Source organism: Lycorma delicatula, chromosome 7 (assembly GCF_047948215.1).
Source record: "Lycorma delicatula isolate Av1 chromosome 7, ASM4794821v1, whole genome shotgun sequence".
Classification (NCBI taxonomy): Eukaryota; Metazoa; Arthropoda; class Insecta; order Hemiptera; family Fulgoridae; genus Lycorma; species Lycorma delicatula.
In genome coordinates, this window is record NC_134461.1 from 134,408,539 (window position 1) to 134,423,522 (window position 14,984).

At 29.3% G+C, this 14,984-nt stretch overlaps 1 protein-coding gene across 1 annotated transcript in view; it reads left to right on the forward strand.

The window, feature by feature from the left end:
• trh (PAS domain-containing protein trachealess) overlaps positions 1-13,299 on the forward strand; it is a 421,208-nt gene extending 407,909 nt beyond the window's left edge. The window contains exons 10-13 of the mRNA XM_075372093.1: positions 1,671-1,818; positions 6,878-7,008; positions 8,505-8,650; positions 11,651-13,299. Coding sequence (XP_075228208.1) covers positions 1,671-1,818; positions 6,878-7,008; positions 8,505-8,650; positions 11,651-12,688 — 1,463 coding nt within the window. The 3' untranslated portion in view covers positions 12,689-13,299. The remainder of the gene's footprint in view (positions 1-1,670; positions 1,819-6,877; positions 7,009-8,504; positions 8,651-11,650) is intronic.
• The last annotated feature ends 1,685 nt before the right edge of the window (positions 13,300-14,984 follow it).

The window sequence follows — 14,984 nt, forward strand, 5'->3', positions numbered from 1 at the left end:
CCATTATAACTGATTTGGGATCAAATGAATAAAGAAAAGGTGAAAAACCTATAACCTGTTACTCTCTTACATTAATTATATTTTATATGAATTTGAGGGATAAGTGATCAGGTTTGATTACTTTTTCAAATCCGATTGACTCTAGATTCTACATAGAAAATACCTGCTTCATAATAGAACATGATTTAGAAGTATGATTTCAGTAAAGTGCCGGAATTTATTGCAAGATATGGCACTCTAGATCAATCAACCTGCTGCTACAAATAAGTAAAGTTACTTGTAAACTCATATACTGCTTTCACTTGCTTATGATTTAACATGAGTAATTATGCTGAGTTGCCTGTGTTTCTCCTGCTGGGTTTTTTTCTTATGAAAATGCCATTTGAATTTTGTTTTTAGTTTGGGAGGGGACACACCACCCTTAATATTTTTATAAAAACGGAAGAAGATTTGAACATAAATTATGTAAATGAAAAATTTTTTTATTGTTATTAGTAGTTTCAATATGAAGCTTATGATTTAAAAAAGTCACATTGTATGAAGTGAGGTTATTAAATCTAACATTAATGTTGGGTACCTGTGATTTGACTAATACATGGGCGCTAAACACTGGATTTACTCTGAATGAATAAAATATTCCCTTCTGTGCAAGAAGCTCTGCAAGAAAAATAATCTGATTCCATTCTATTTCAGAATCACATCACAGAAATGAATAGCACCTAAATTATCTTTTGATTTACTTTGTCCTCTGCAAACTGCATTACCTTTGAGTGCAATAATTGAACTCGACCTACCATTCTGTTTTCCTTTATTGCGAATCTCCGTCACATATGATGTTCAAATCATTGAGAAACTATTGAGGCTGTGGGAGCATTATAAGAGGATACAAATTTTGAAGGAAAATTTATAGCACTGTTGAATTTCAGAGAACAAGTAATTGCTTAGGAAGTGACTCGGAAGACATCAGCTCTGGATCTGCAAAATAAAATCATTGTTATCTTAGGAACGAAATAGTGGCTGACATCACTAAAACAGTAAAGCGAACAAATTATTTCATTTGTTCAGTCATTTATGATGGCACAAGAGACACCTCGGAGGAGATGAAAAAATGAGTATGGTTCATCAATGACCCTGAAGAAAATTTTATAGGTTTCTACAAACTGGTGTAATCTGTAAGTGCAACCTGACTGTACATTAAATATTCACTAATAATGTAATTTCTATCTTTCCAAAAATCAAATGCTGAAGATAATATAAATGGTTAATCACGATTATCCATGGTTAATACCATGGATGTCAACCTGATAATTTTTTTCAAGTTCAAATTTTTATAGCCTTTTCACATACATCTTTTCTCCAAAAAATGAATTATTTTTAATTCTAAATATTTAGTATCATTTACACAAATGAAATATGACACTTTTGAAATATGACAATTATAAAATTTCAAAAAGATTTCATAAATTAGTTTAATTCTTTTTCCCCTAAATCTATATAATATTTTATTTGTGTAATCAAATAAACAAAGCCTCTTTTTCTTTATCTATGATTTAGCTCCATTAATGGTTTTTTCCAGTTTGTAAATTAATTATGCAATTTCATAATATATTTGACATGTATGAAATAATAAAAATAATTATGACACTGCATTGTTTTGTGTTTAATTTCAGTGATCAATAAAGGTCAAGTGTTGACTCACTATTATAGACTGATGAACAAGAATGGTGGTTACACTTGGGTACAAACTTGTGCTACTGTTGTTTGCAATTCTAAGAATGCTGATGAACAAAATATTATTTGTGTAAATTATGTTATAAGGTCAGTCTTTCATTTACATTGTCTTTTTTTTTCTTTTTTTTTAATTTTTCCTATAATTTAACTTAAATAAATTTAAAAAAGGAACTGCAAAAAAATGTAAAAACACAAACAAATTTTTATTTAATAAGTTTATTAATCGCATACACTGAAAACAAAACAATTCATTTAATTCATATTAACGCTATAAACAGTTCATTTGCTAATAAATTAAATGAAAAAATCAGATTCTTTTTAATTAACTCTTAATTTCTCTGAAGCAATTTGTGCTTTTTAAAAATATGCTAACAATAGAAAGCACAAAAAATTATATTTAGATTCTTAGGTATGATTCATTTTTTAAACCTTTTTTACAAAGGAAATTATATCAATAATACTTGTTAAAGTATACTTTCTAACAATTTAGGCTAAGTGAAAACTTAAAATATAAGTTATGATGCTGCGATTCTGAATTTGAATTTTTCAGCTGTCAAAAAATTCACTTTTTAACCTAATTTTACAGTAAAAAAATAGTTTACTCGGATCATTCATAATTATACACTGTATAAATCACTTATGGACCGCATTATGCTATACCACAGATAAAACAAATGGAACTTTTCCTAGAAGAATCAAGAGAAATTATCGAAAACTGTTGATTAGAATAATCACAAAATACAAAATTAATTTTTAAAAAAGCTCTAGAGAATATTTTAATACATGAAATTATAAAAATAATAAATATTGAAGATATTTAGTGAGTGAAATAACAATCAGGAAGTCCTTAATTGAGTACATATTAGTTAAGCAGATAACGACAGTGCAGAAAAATTTTGTGTTTTAGTATAATTAATTATAAATTAAACAGAGTAGAATTTAATATTTGTAAAAGTTTATTTTTTAATTAATTACTTGTAAAGTTAATATTTTATTAATTGCTGAGAAGGTCCTTCAAATGCCATTAAAAATAGATTATTATTAATATTAAGGACTTTTTTCTTGAGTAGACATATTAAGTGTGTTACACAAAATAATTACCAATTATTTAATGAATGAATAGAATTATTCATTATAATGAAATATTTAATTAATGATTTGATAACAAGAGAATTTTGTTATTTTTAGGAATAAGCAAATACTTATTCTTTTATGTACTTAAAAAAATAAATAAAAAAATTTTTATCAGAATTTACGAGAAACATATTTTAAAATATTATAAGTTAGATATTTGCATATTGCTTTGTAAATGAATATACATTAGCATGCAAACTAATCTAACACAGATATTTAATAAAATATAAAATCATACTTATACAATCTAAGAGTATAGATTATACTCCTTTATTCTTAATTACTTCACATACATGATTTGGCACCAATTCAACAAGTGTACTACACATTTTTTTCATTATTTCATCCTGAAACCACACCGATATTATTGCTTTAATGAGGTAAATTTTTGTAATACAGTACATTTTTGAGTGGTTTTTTTTTTACAATTGTCCAAAGATTTTCAATTGTGTCTAAACTTGCGTGGCCACGGGAGCAAAACTACACTTTTTTACAGGAGAAAAACTAATATACTATTTTACACAGGAGCAAAACTTGTTTTGTTCTTCGAAAGATTTTTCCATTTTTTTGGCAAACTTGGTTGAATACTCCATTGCCATGTGAGAATTTGTTTTGAAGTTTTTACAGCCTTTTCCTTCAGAATCTTGATACCACATCCTTCTATTATTATTCCTTTCTATTCCTTCATTACTTTTCAACATACTATCTACTGGAAGTAATGAATAGGGTCTTCAAACGTGAAACAACTCCAAAACATTTTTTTCTGGGTGTGTTTAACTGATTGTTGGATATGACCCAGGGATATGTTTTCATCTGATTCTTTTCTAATGTATGGAACCCTTTGCCTCTGAACATAAAAATGTGACTCATTGAAAACATAACATTTTTTCAGTCGTCTTTGTTCCAGTTAGCATGTGCTTTGGCTTACAAGAGCCATTTTTTACACATTGCTGGCGTTAAAAGCTGCTTTTTATCTAGCTGACAAGCTTCTGTCCAGCTGCAAGAAGCTAGTGTCTATCAGTTGTCACATGTAAATCTGTTCCATTGGCTGCTAATTCTCAATTTGAATCCACAGCAGATAATTTTGGATCTAGTTTACTTTTTATCACTAATAACAACCGATCCTGTGTTAGATTAGTTTTTCTTTTACAACCACATTTGCCTTTCCTTTAAAAGGCAGCCAGTTTGTTTTGTGAAAAGGAACCAGTTTCTTTAAATTGTTTTAAAATAGCCTTCACTCTCCCTAGTCCAACACCACACACAAAAGTGTTTCATTGTGTCACACTGGTATGCTCAGACAAAGAAACAATTTTTGAACACTTTCTTGGAGTTATGTCCATTATTACATATTCAAGACACACAGAACAAACAATACAAAAATATGATTTTGTAATAAAAAATAAACTTTCACAAAACACTATAACATTAAAATTGCTAAATAATTAAAAAGAACAATAACTTCATATTACAGAGACTAAAAATTGGGTGTGGTTAAGCAGTGTAGTCACAACATAGAAATATACAAAAGAATCCCTGTATCCGGGTTAATTTGCACATTATTGTGTTGTTTAACTACAAAATAATCTTTTTATTGAAATTAAAATTTCCATTCTAAACTAGAACTACCTTGTTTTCTAAGACAGAAATGTTTTTGTCCTCTCTAAGACCAAACCTGCCCTGTGTAGGAAACCTAAAACCATTTACTGAATTTGAATTTTATGTTTATATTCATCATAATAATTACTTTATGATTTTCTTAATTATTACTTTTAGCATTTCTTGAAAAGTATAATAAATCGCCAAACTTTCAGTATGATTTTAGGAAATTATTGTATTATCAATGCAACACATTTTAAGATAACAAATTTTCTTGCGATAATCAAATTGATTTAATTTGCTACAGACTCAAACTGTACTGTTTTGCTTTTAATAAAATGCTAAGTTTATTTCATTATTGTTACTTTATCATTCTTACATATAACATTCCCATCAAAAATGTAATAGCTTAGTACCTACTTCAAAAAGTCAGAAGAGTTTTCATGATAAAAAAATTAACTACCAGATTATTATTTGGTTTTCTTAAGTATGAATCATGTAGGCAGATACTTAGAAAATTAACTTATTTTATTGTTTATATTTTGAATGTTCAATCTGGATAAAAAGAATTTAATAAATAATAATTTATATGGACCTCTTTTAATCATAATTATTTTTTATTTTATAATTAATTCTGTGTTTTGTGATTCTGTTCTTGTAGATTTTATTACAATTTCTTCTAATCCAAACAAAGGCATTACTGTTTTTAATCTGTTGAGTAGCATATCTCCCCATTCCTGATGTGGTCTATATAATGGATTATTATGTACCAGATTATAAAAAATTTATGTATTTATTAGGTTACTTAAACATTAGAAACAGTACTTGTTGTGGATACAATAAATTAAAGCCAAATACTTTTTGGGTAGATCTTCAATAAAAATGTATGCTATTGATAGATAAAGAAATCTTAAATTATTGGTTGTGGGAATACCTGTACTTCATCTACTAGTGGCTTCCATTAGGCTGATTGAGATCTTAAAAGTAACTTTTTTTATACATAATTAACACATTGTTAATTACCGGTTCTACTTAATTAGTTATGAACTAATTTATATCAGATTTGAATAAGTAATTCAAACTTTATTGAATTCACCTTCATTATCTTATTCTTCTACCATTTCAAACATTTTTTATTTCAATAAATGAATTCATATGATCCTACTGTTAATATTCAGATAATAATTCAAATTGCAATCTTTATTTGAGATCTATTGTAATAAATAACTTTTTGAAAATTGAATTTTTTATAGAATTCTTTTTATAATTTTAAAAATAATTTCAGTTGGATTATATATTGTTGTTATACTCGTCATGACATCTTAATTATTTTTGTAAGTCTACTTTTAACATTTATAAAAATATGCAGGGAAAATGAACTGGGTTAATTTAAGATACTGAAGTATTGAATTGGTTTAATATTATATTTTACAGACATAACTGAAATTATGAAAAGTTGAGAAGAAAAGAAATACATCTTTTAGAAGGGAAAACAAAAAATCCCTGGTAGGCCAATATTGAAGATTAACAGTAGTTATATATATTAAAAAAATATATATATGCATTGCAGCAAGATTAACCTGTAAACTGTTTCACAGTATTCTATACCTGTAAATAAGTGTAATAAATAACTAATATTTACTGCGAAGTTAAAATAACTAACACTACCTTTTAAATAATTGCTTGAATTTATGTGTGAATGTGTTAGTCAACATTTATATGCACATCTGCTTATGAATGAATACATACCTACACATACATGTGTAAATATATGTAAATATGAATATTAACTTAATATTAATGTAATTTATTTTAAAAGTTTGTTTTCCTCTTGAATGGATAGTATTAAATATAAGACATATTTTACTTAAAAATATTATCTTTATTAATCTCTTGGGTTAACCAATTACCTACACAAACTTATAAATTAAACCTATGTTTCACTTAGAATTTTCTAAGTTTCTAAGCTTCCTCAGGTGACAATACACATTTATACACTCATACAAAATTTTCTTACATACTAAGAAATTAACTGGTCTACCCATCCTAGATAACAATATTTTATCCCCATTGTTGTAACAGATCCTCCTACTTATACATGACTCATCTTATCTTTAGATAATTATACGTATCTCTTTATATAACCTGATTGCTATTTCCTGTGTATTGGAACCTTTACAATGCAATATTTTTCCTCAAAATACTGGCGTGTAATATTAATATCTAAGAGAATTTTGTATGATGTGTGAATGAACATGTATTGTCACCTGAGGAAGCTTAGAAAATTCTAAGTGAAATGTAGTATATTTAAGTTATAAGTTTATAATATTTATAATTTATTATATATATATATATATGCAGACAAACTTTATATAAATGTTTTTTAACTTTTATAAATATGTTTTTTTCTACTTAGTGGACGAGAATATAAGAACTTAATTATGGACTGCTGCCAACTCGAAGATCATTTACCACAGAGAGGTGTGAAACGTGAAGAAGCAAGTGGAAATGATCCTGAAAATGGTTCACCAGATGCCGACAAGGGTGGTAAGTTTTAATTGTTCCAAACAGTTCTACAACTAAACAGAAATTTATTTAAATATATTGTAATTTTTCCATCTGAAAAAAAATGTAATTATTGAAATAACAAAAATTCGTGCAAAGTAATTCTATTATTTTATGTAGCATTATTATTATCAGCTAAATGACCATAGAAACCAATGTCACTTCAAATCTACAGAAAAAATTCAGCAAAGAGTTACACAACTTTTTTGGCTTTGCCCTTGACATATTTTATTTCATTTTGCTGTATAGTTTTTAAAAATTAATGATGTAATACAGTTGAGAAAAAAATTAAAATGTTCACTAAAAATTTTGGGTCTGATTTGTCTCCCTTGATCAGTTAGTGCTTTTACCTTCAAAATTGTCCTTTATTAAAAGGATATTTGAGAAAAAATCAAAATGCTTAATAAAAACTGTGGACATTTTGATTTTGAGTCCCTTGACCAAATGACATTTCTATCATAAAAATTGCATTGTATTTGGAATATAATTCCTAGGAGAAAAATATCTCTCTTTTTTTTAATTTCGGCATATAAAGTCAAATTTCAACTATGTTTGGTAAATTGGTGGTTTTCAAGGTACAAGGCAAAAACAGTTTAGAAATAATATTGAATATCTCCCATCTCTAAATCTGATTGAGTTAAAGGATTGGAATTTGAAATAACTTAAATTGAGCTTAAACATGATGAAAATACTTTTGTCGTGCTTAAGCTCAATTGCCTTAAGCTCTGTTGCCTCAATTCAGAAATTAAAAATACCACCCTTTAATTTTGTTCAAAATTTAATATCATCAGTGCCCCATTTATAATTTTTTTGATCCATTAAAAAAAAATTTCAGTTGAGCCAGTCTAGAGATATTAATGAAAAAATACAAACCAAAACATATGTGTACATAAATATATCTTCTGAAAATTTCTGTAATTTTTTTTGTCTTTTGGACTAAAAACAAACAAACTGGTCTTGAAACATTGAAATTTACAAAAAACCCAACGCCCAAAATTTTGGCTGATCGCTGGCTGCACTTTCCCTTTAGAGTTATGCTGATGCAGCAGCAATAGAGTCCAGAATATTCTTTCAGGATTTTAAGAGTTTATCCTCTGTGGTTTAGACAAATGTCATCTACTCCTGTTGACAACATTTCTCTTAAGCGCTAGGAAACCCACTTACATTCAAATAGTATGTTTGATCTGTTTTGTCCATTGAGCTGTTTTTTGCACATTTCATACTTTTAAAGCTTACTTAAGCTAAACTTCAGCTTAAACCATCTTGTAAAACTGTAGTTCTGATATTACTGAGGAAAGTCACCAGACTGCAACTGAGTGTGATTGAAAGTGTTATGACATATTTCATTATTTTTACTTATTTCATTAAGTAAACATTTTTTGTGTATAGAAAATTTGGTTCTGTTTGTTACTAAAAATTAATCATTTTGTCCATTATTCATATTAATTGCATTATTTTTTTCTGATTTTTTATTGTAGAAGGAAGAAACAGTGGTGGCACACACAATCACGATCATCATATGTCTCCACCCGATTTAGAAGATTCATCTGAGGGTGGTGGTGAACGAGGAGGTAGAACACACCTTGAACATGCTACACAGCTACAAGCTCCTGATCCCACACAGGTACATTATTTAATAATTACAGAAATTATAATTCTTTTCTGTATTTATATTAATATTGAAATTCATCGTAAGCTGACAGTTGCATTCAGCTTCATTTGGCTGGATGATACATGCTGAGCATCTAAACTCTTGAAAGATTCCTTTGATAAGATTGTGTAAGAATAAAAAACAGAGCAAATTGTATCAGTTTACTAAACAATGGCAATGACATTTTTAAAAAAATGTTATCTAAAAAGTTATTTAATGTGTTATGAAAAAATTCTTCACTACAGATTAAATCAATGTTGACATAAGTAAGGTGTTGAGAATAAGCGGTCTCTCACATGTGTGTGTGTGTGTGTGCGCGCACACACACAAGTGTGATATTGTGTTGACAACTAATTTGTGTGTGTGTGCGCGCGCACACACACACACAAATTCTCCTCCTCCTTACCTTTTTGCTCCTTCCATTCTGCTGTGGGAAGCTACTTGAGAGTTATAGGTGGCCATCAAGCCAATTAAAGCTCCAAGCGCTTTAATATTGGTGGACAGGTACTTGCTGACATTCAGTGACCTAGGCGTGGCAGCAAATTGCTGTCTTGACGAGATAAATTTTATTTATTGAATGTCATATATATTTTAGTAGTTGACGGGGTGCGCCTTCCCATTTTAGAATATATGACAAGTGAGCGGTGGGTCATGAAGCAAGTGGTGTAAGCACCATGCTTAGTTTGCTCATGCAATTAGGTAAGCTCTAGGAGGTAGTTAGGACACGGGTCACTTAACTGGTTCAAGGCTCAGTAGCTGTTTGTAACACAGACATTCAGTCTTTTGCTTTAGGGCAACCAAATGGGGTGGTGGTGGGAAAAATACCATGCAAATCAAATCTTCTTTTAACTATATTTCTCCAAATGCTTCTTTCTTCATCAATTTGCTGCACCACTTCTTCATTTGTCACTTTATCCACCCATCTGATTTTTAACATTCTCCTACAGCACCACATTTCAAAAAGCTTCTAATCTTTTCTTCTCCGATACTCTGATTGTCCAAGTTTCACTTCCATATAAAGCTCTGCTCCAAACATATATATTCAAAAATGTTTTCCTGACGTTTAAATTAATTTTTGATGTATACAAATTATATTTCTAAATGAAGGCTTGTTCACCTGTGCTATTCAGCATTTTATATCACTCCTGCTTTGTCCATCTTTAGTAATTCTACTTTGCATATAACAGAATTCATCTACCTTCATAATCTTTTCTCTTCCTATTTTTGTATTCAGTGGTTCATCTATATTATTTCTACTACATATCATTACTCTCGTTTTGATCTTGTTTATTTTCATGCAGTAGTTCTTGCATAGGACTTCATCCATGCCGTTCATTGTTTCTTTTACATTTTTTTACTCTCAGCTAGAATTACTATATTATCAGGAAATCGTAGCATCCCTATCATTTCACCTTGTACTGTTACTCCGAATCTAAATTGTTCTTTAACATCATTAACAGTTACTTCCATGTAAAGATTAAAAAGTAATGGGGATAGGAAACATCCTTGTTCAACTCCCTTTTTTATTGAGGCTTCCTTCTTATGTTCTTCAATTATTACTGTTGCTGTTTGGTTCCTGCAAATGTTAGCAATTGTTCTATCTCTCTACTTGAACCCTAATTTTTTTTAAATGCTGAACATTTTATTCCAGTCTATGTTATCGAATGCCTTTTCTAGGTCTATAAATGCCAAGTATGTTTGGTTTGTTTTAATTTAATTTTCCTTCTACTATTAGTCTGAGCAATAAAATTACTTCCCTTGTCCCTATACTTTTCCTGAAGATTTTTGCAAAAATTTTATTTTAAGAGTAAGCTTTGCAGTCGACGAGTTGATTTCTAAATCTTTGCCTAACCATGGTATAATTTATCTGATACCTTGCAGTATCACCTGGCTATTTCCATGTGTATATTCTTCTATTATAATTTTTAAACTGGGTGTTGGCAATTACTAAATTATACTTTATGCAAAACTCTATAAGTCGGTCCCCTCTTTCATTCCTTTTGCCCAGCCTATATTCACCCACAGTATTTCCTTCCTTGCCTTTTCCAGTGCTTGCATTCCAATCTCCAGCTAGTATTAAATTATCATCCCCTTTTTGCTTCATCAGTTTCTTTGTATACACACCTACCTCATCATTATCATGGTCACTTGTAGGCATATAAACATTAACAATCGTTGTTGGCTTAAGTTTTGATTTTATCCTTATTACAATGATTCTATCGCTATGCATTTTGAGATACTCTACTCTTTTCCCTACCTTCTTGTTCATTATGAAACCTACTCCTGCCTGTCCTTTATTTGAAGCTGTGTTAATTATTCTAAAATCACCTGACCAAGTTGTTTTCTTCTTCCCACCGAACCTTGCTAATTCCTACTACATTACATTTAATCTATCCATTTCCCTCTTTAAATTTTCTAACCTACCAACCTTTTTCAGACTTCTAACATTCCATGCTGTGACTCGTAGAATGTTATTTTTTAATTTTCTGGTGACCCCTTCCTTAGTAGTTCCCACCCAGATATCTGAATGAGGGACTAGTTTACCTCTGGAATATTTTACTAAGGAAGATGCTTCCTTCTTTGTGGTATGAAAATGCAGAGAGCTACATTTTCTTGGAAAAAAAGCAACTGAAGATTGAATGATGTTGATATGGTCATTTAACTACTCCTGACCTATGCTCTTAACTACTACTGAAAGTGCTGCTGCTCTCTTTCAGGAATCAATCCTTGGTCTGGCTCTCAACAGATACCTCTCCAATGTGGTTGCACCTTCGGTCCAGTTGTTTTGTATCACTCAGCACTCAAGCCCCCTCACCATTGGCAAGGTTTCATGTTTCATAGAGGGAGTGAATTCGTATAAAGAAATGTTAATCTATTCATTATAGTTGATGAAGTTGCAGAATGTACTTTGATATAATAAATTTATTATAATAGTAATGTAGTATATTTATGTTATCACTTTTTTTTTATCAGGTTATGGCAACACATTCCACTCAGAAAAAATTAAATATGTGTGATAAAGATGCATCAAGAAGACCACAAAAAAGGAAACTGTCAACAGCACAACGTGAAGATGAAAGCAGCTGTTGTAGTTCTGAAGATGAGGAACGATTGAGAAAACGTTACCCAGTTTTAAGTCCAGCTTCATCATCCTGCCATTCAGTTCCAGTAGGCAGTCCTAAACCCCAACCTCCTCATGAAGACAGCGATGGAGGTGGAACTTCTGTCAAAGATCTTGAACATGCTATGTCAAAGCACCTCCCTGTAGTACTTGATAAAACACCAACTGATTTCAGCACAGATACTTTGTTAAAACAGCAACAAAGGAGTACAATTCAGTGGATAGGTGCACATCATTTGCAACAGCACTCACAATCACCTGGCACCCCACTTCCTGGTTCTGCTTCAGCACTTCTTCGGCAACTTTATGCGAACAGAGAAAGTGTTATACGAGCAAACGTTCATGCCGGAAGAGGGAGTGGTTCGGCCCCTTATTATACAGGTGATATGAATCATGTTGGTCCTCTTCCGACACCACCCGGAAGTGAAGGATCGTATAGTGATCAGTTTGTTTTAGCGCATAATCAGAAGTCTACGGATGCATTTGGTGGTCTTGTATCATCATATGCCAGTGCAGGAAGTTATACCGTCGATTATCATTCGGCTATGACTCCTCCATCATCTGTATCGCCAAGAGATAAACATCAACAAGTACATACAGGTTTTGATAATCCTGCCTCGTACACTGATGTATTAAGACATCAGTACCTTAGCTCCAGTTCTACAGACACTCCAGCCCAACCGCTTCCATTAAAACCACAGCCATATTCTGCAATGCATCCGACTGCACTCGATTATGCAGCTTCATCTGGTCTTGATCAAACACAATTTTATCATCATTCTGCGGGATTTCATTTGTATCATCCTGCCAATAAAACATCAACAGCAGCACCATCCGTATATCCTGAACCACTAAAAAATACAACAAACTGGTATTCAACACCAACATAGTGAATTGCTAAAAACAAAAATAAATACAAAAAGGTTTTCAGTGAACTTAACAAAAAAAAGATTATATATGTATGCGTGTACAAAAAATGAAATAAAAGACTGTAAAAATGGATAATTAATAAAACATTTATTTCTGCATTTAAAGAAATAAAGAATAAATTAATTAATTTTATCAGTAAAACCAGTAATCAGTAAATAATTTATTTTATCAGTTACTAATATATTATAAATTAAGAAAAATTTTACACAGAATTTTTTCATTCCCCTGAATTCTCTAAAAACGATATTAATGGAACCTTAAATCCTTCACATAAAACGAAAATTTAAACTCAAATTTAAATTTACAACAATTAAATTTGTGGTTTTTCTAAACTTAGATTTACTGTCACAGGTGCTACAAAACAACACAACTAGAGGAATTTGCTTCTTAAAGATTTCAGTCATTTTTATCAAAAGTTTTGAGTTTAAAGATCCTAAAAGTTTTGTGTTTAAAGAAATCATGCTAATATTTACATATTCTTAGGTTTTAAATAAAACTAAAACAATTAAAAAATTTTATTAACTGTTATGGTAAAGTTTTTGAGCTATTGTGATAATATAATAAACCTATAGACAGCACCTCGCTTTAGCTATTGTAAAAAAATTTATTTTATTTTGAAGTTTTAAATGGTTTGAAGTGACAGTAATTAGAAATCTTTCCCTTGTCTTTTAAAGAAGTTTTTTATTGTTGTTCTACCATATAAGGACTTTATAATTATTTTTGTAAGAGACTGTAAAATATAAATGTAGTTTAAGGCAATAAGATGCAAATTCATTTTGCTTTTTCTAGAATGCATACAGTGAAATTATTTGGGTCATTACGTATTTAATCATCCAACATCACTAATAGAGAATTTTAATTAATCTTTGCTCAGTCATTCTTCTCTCTTCTCTTATGAGCTACAAGAGAACTACTCTTATTAAAGGTGCTGTGAGATAAATAAAGCCTGATTATCCTACGATAGACTCCAGAATGTTTTGCCACAATCAGTTGTCTGCATACAACCTCTTTCTTACAGTAGAATGAGTGTTATGCTTATCTCTTGGGATAGTCCATCAGACGCTTTACAAATATTAAAGTTGTTTCAAAGATTATCTAGTTTTAGATGTTGTTTTATCAAATTTTAGGCATTTCTTTTGGTTTCTGGCTCAAAAATTAATGCTATGTATACAACATTTTGTAAATAAAGTAGCTTGTATAATAATTTGTATATTTTGTAAATGTTAATTTAACAGAATCTTAGCTTAAAATGACCTATTTTCTCAGCTTCTTAAAGTCTGTTGGGGCTGGTTTTACTGTATTCTGTTTTATTTACAATAAAAAGTCTACACACAAATTTTAATAATTAAAATTAATTTCTTTCTTTGTAAGTGGTTATATAATATATTAATGAATTTATAATGTGTCTATCATATAAAATATACAAATGATGTTGTTATCGTAATTAAATCAATTGTTTAACTTATGGAAGAGAACAGTTTTAAAACTGGAATTAGGTTAACTGTAGATTAGTCGGTTAACAGACAATTTTCCGTTAAGTTTAGTTACATATCTGTGGCATGCATTGTATATATTAAAAATAATAAGCGATAGTGATATTAATAAGTGAATTATAGTATTGTATTAAGTTATGATTATAATTATAATATTATTTAATATTGATTGAAGTATAATATATAAATCTTTATAAATTTGATGTTTAAAATATATATATATATATATATATATATATATATATTTCACTCTCTTTTATGTAAGAGAAGATTTTAGAAAAACATTCTCTAAAAAAAATAATTTCTCCAGTATTATTATTATTATCATTATTAATAATACTTGTATCAAAAAATAAAGAAATAAAATGTTATGTAAAATATTCTATTATTATTAGTAAGCTCTGTGGTTTAGTTTGGATTGTTATGTAAAATAAATAAATATTTGGATAACTATGTATGTCTGTATAGTTAGAATATAAAATTATATTCAAAAAAAATGATTCCACACATATATACACATCTGTAAAAGTAATACATACATTGTATGTTATGGTATGTATATATATATATATATATATATATATATATATATATATATATATATATATACACATATACATATACACATACATGGGTGTACATAATGGTTTACATATATAAGCCAAGTACATATACAAATATATTCTGTTTACGAATGATTCTGTTCAATATAAAGAAGAATATATATTGCATTTTTTATACTCTCATTATTTGGTAATTTATT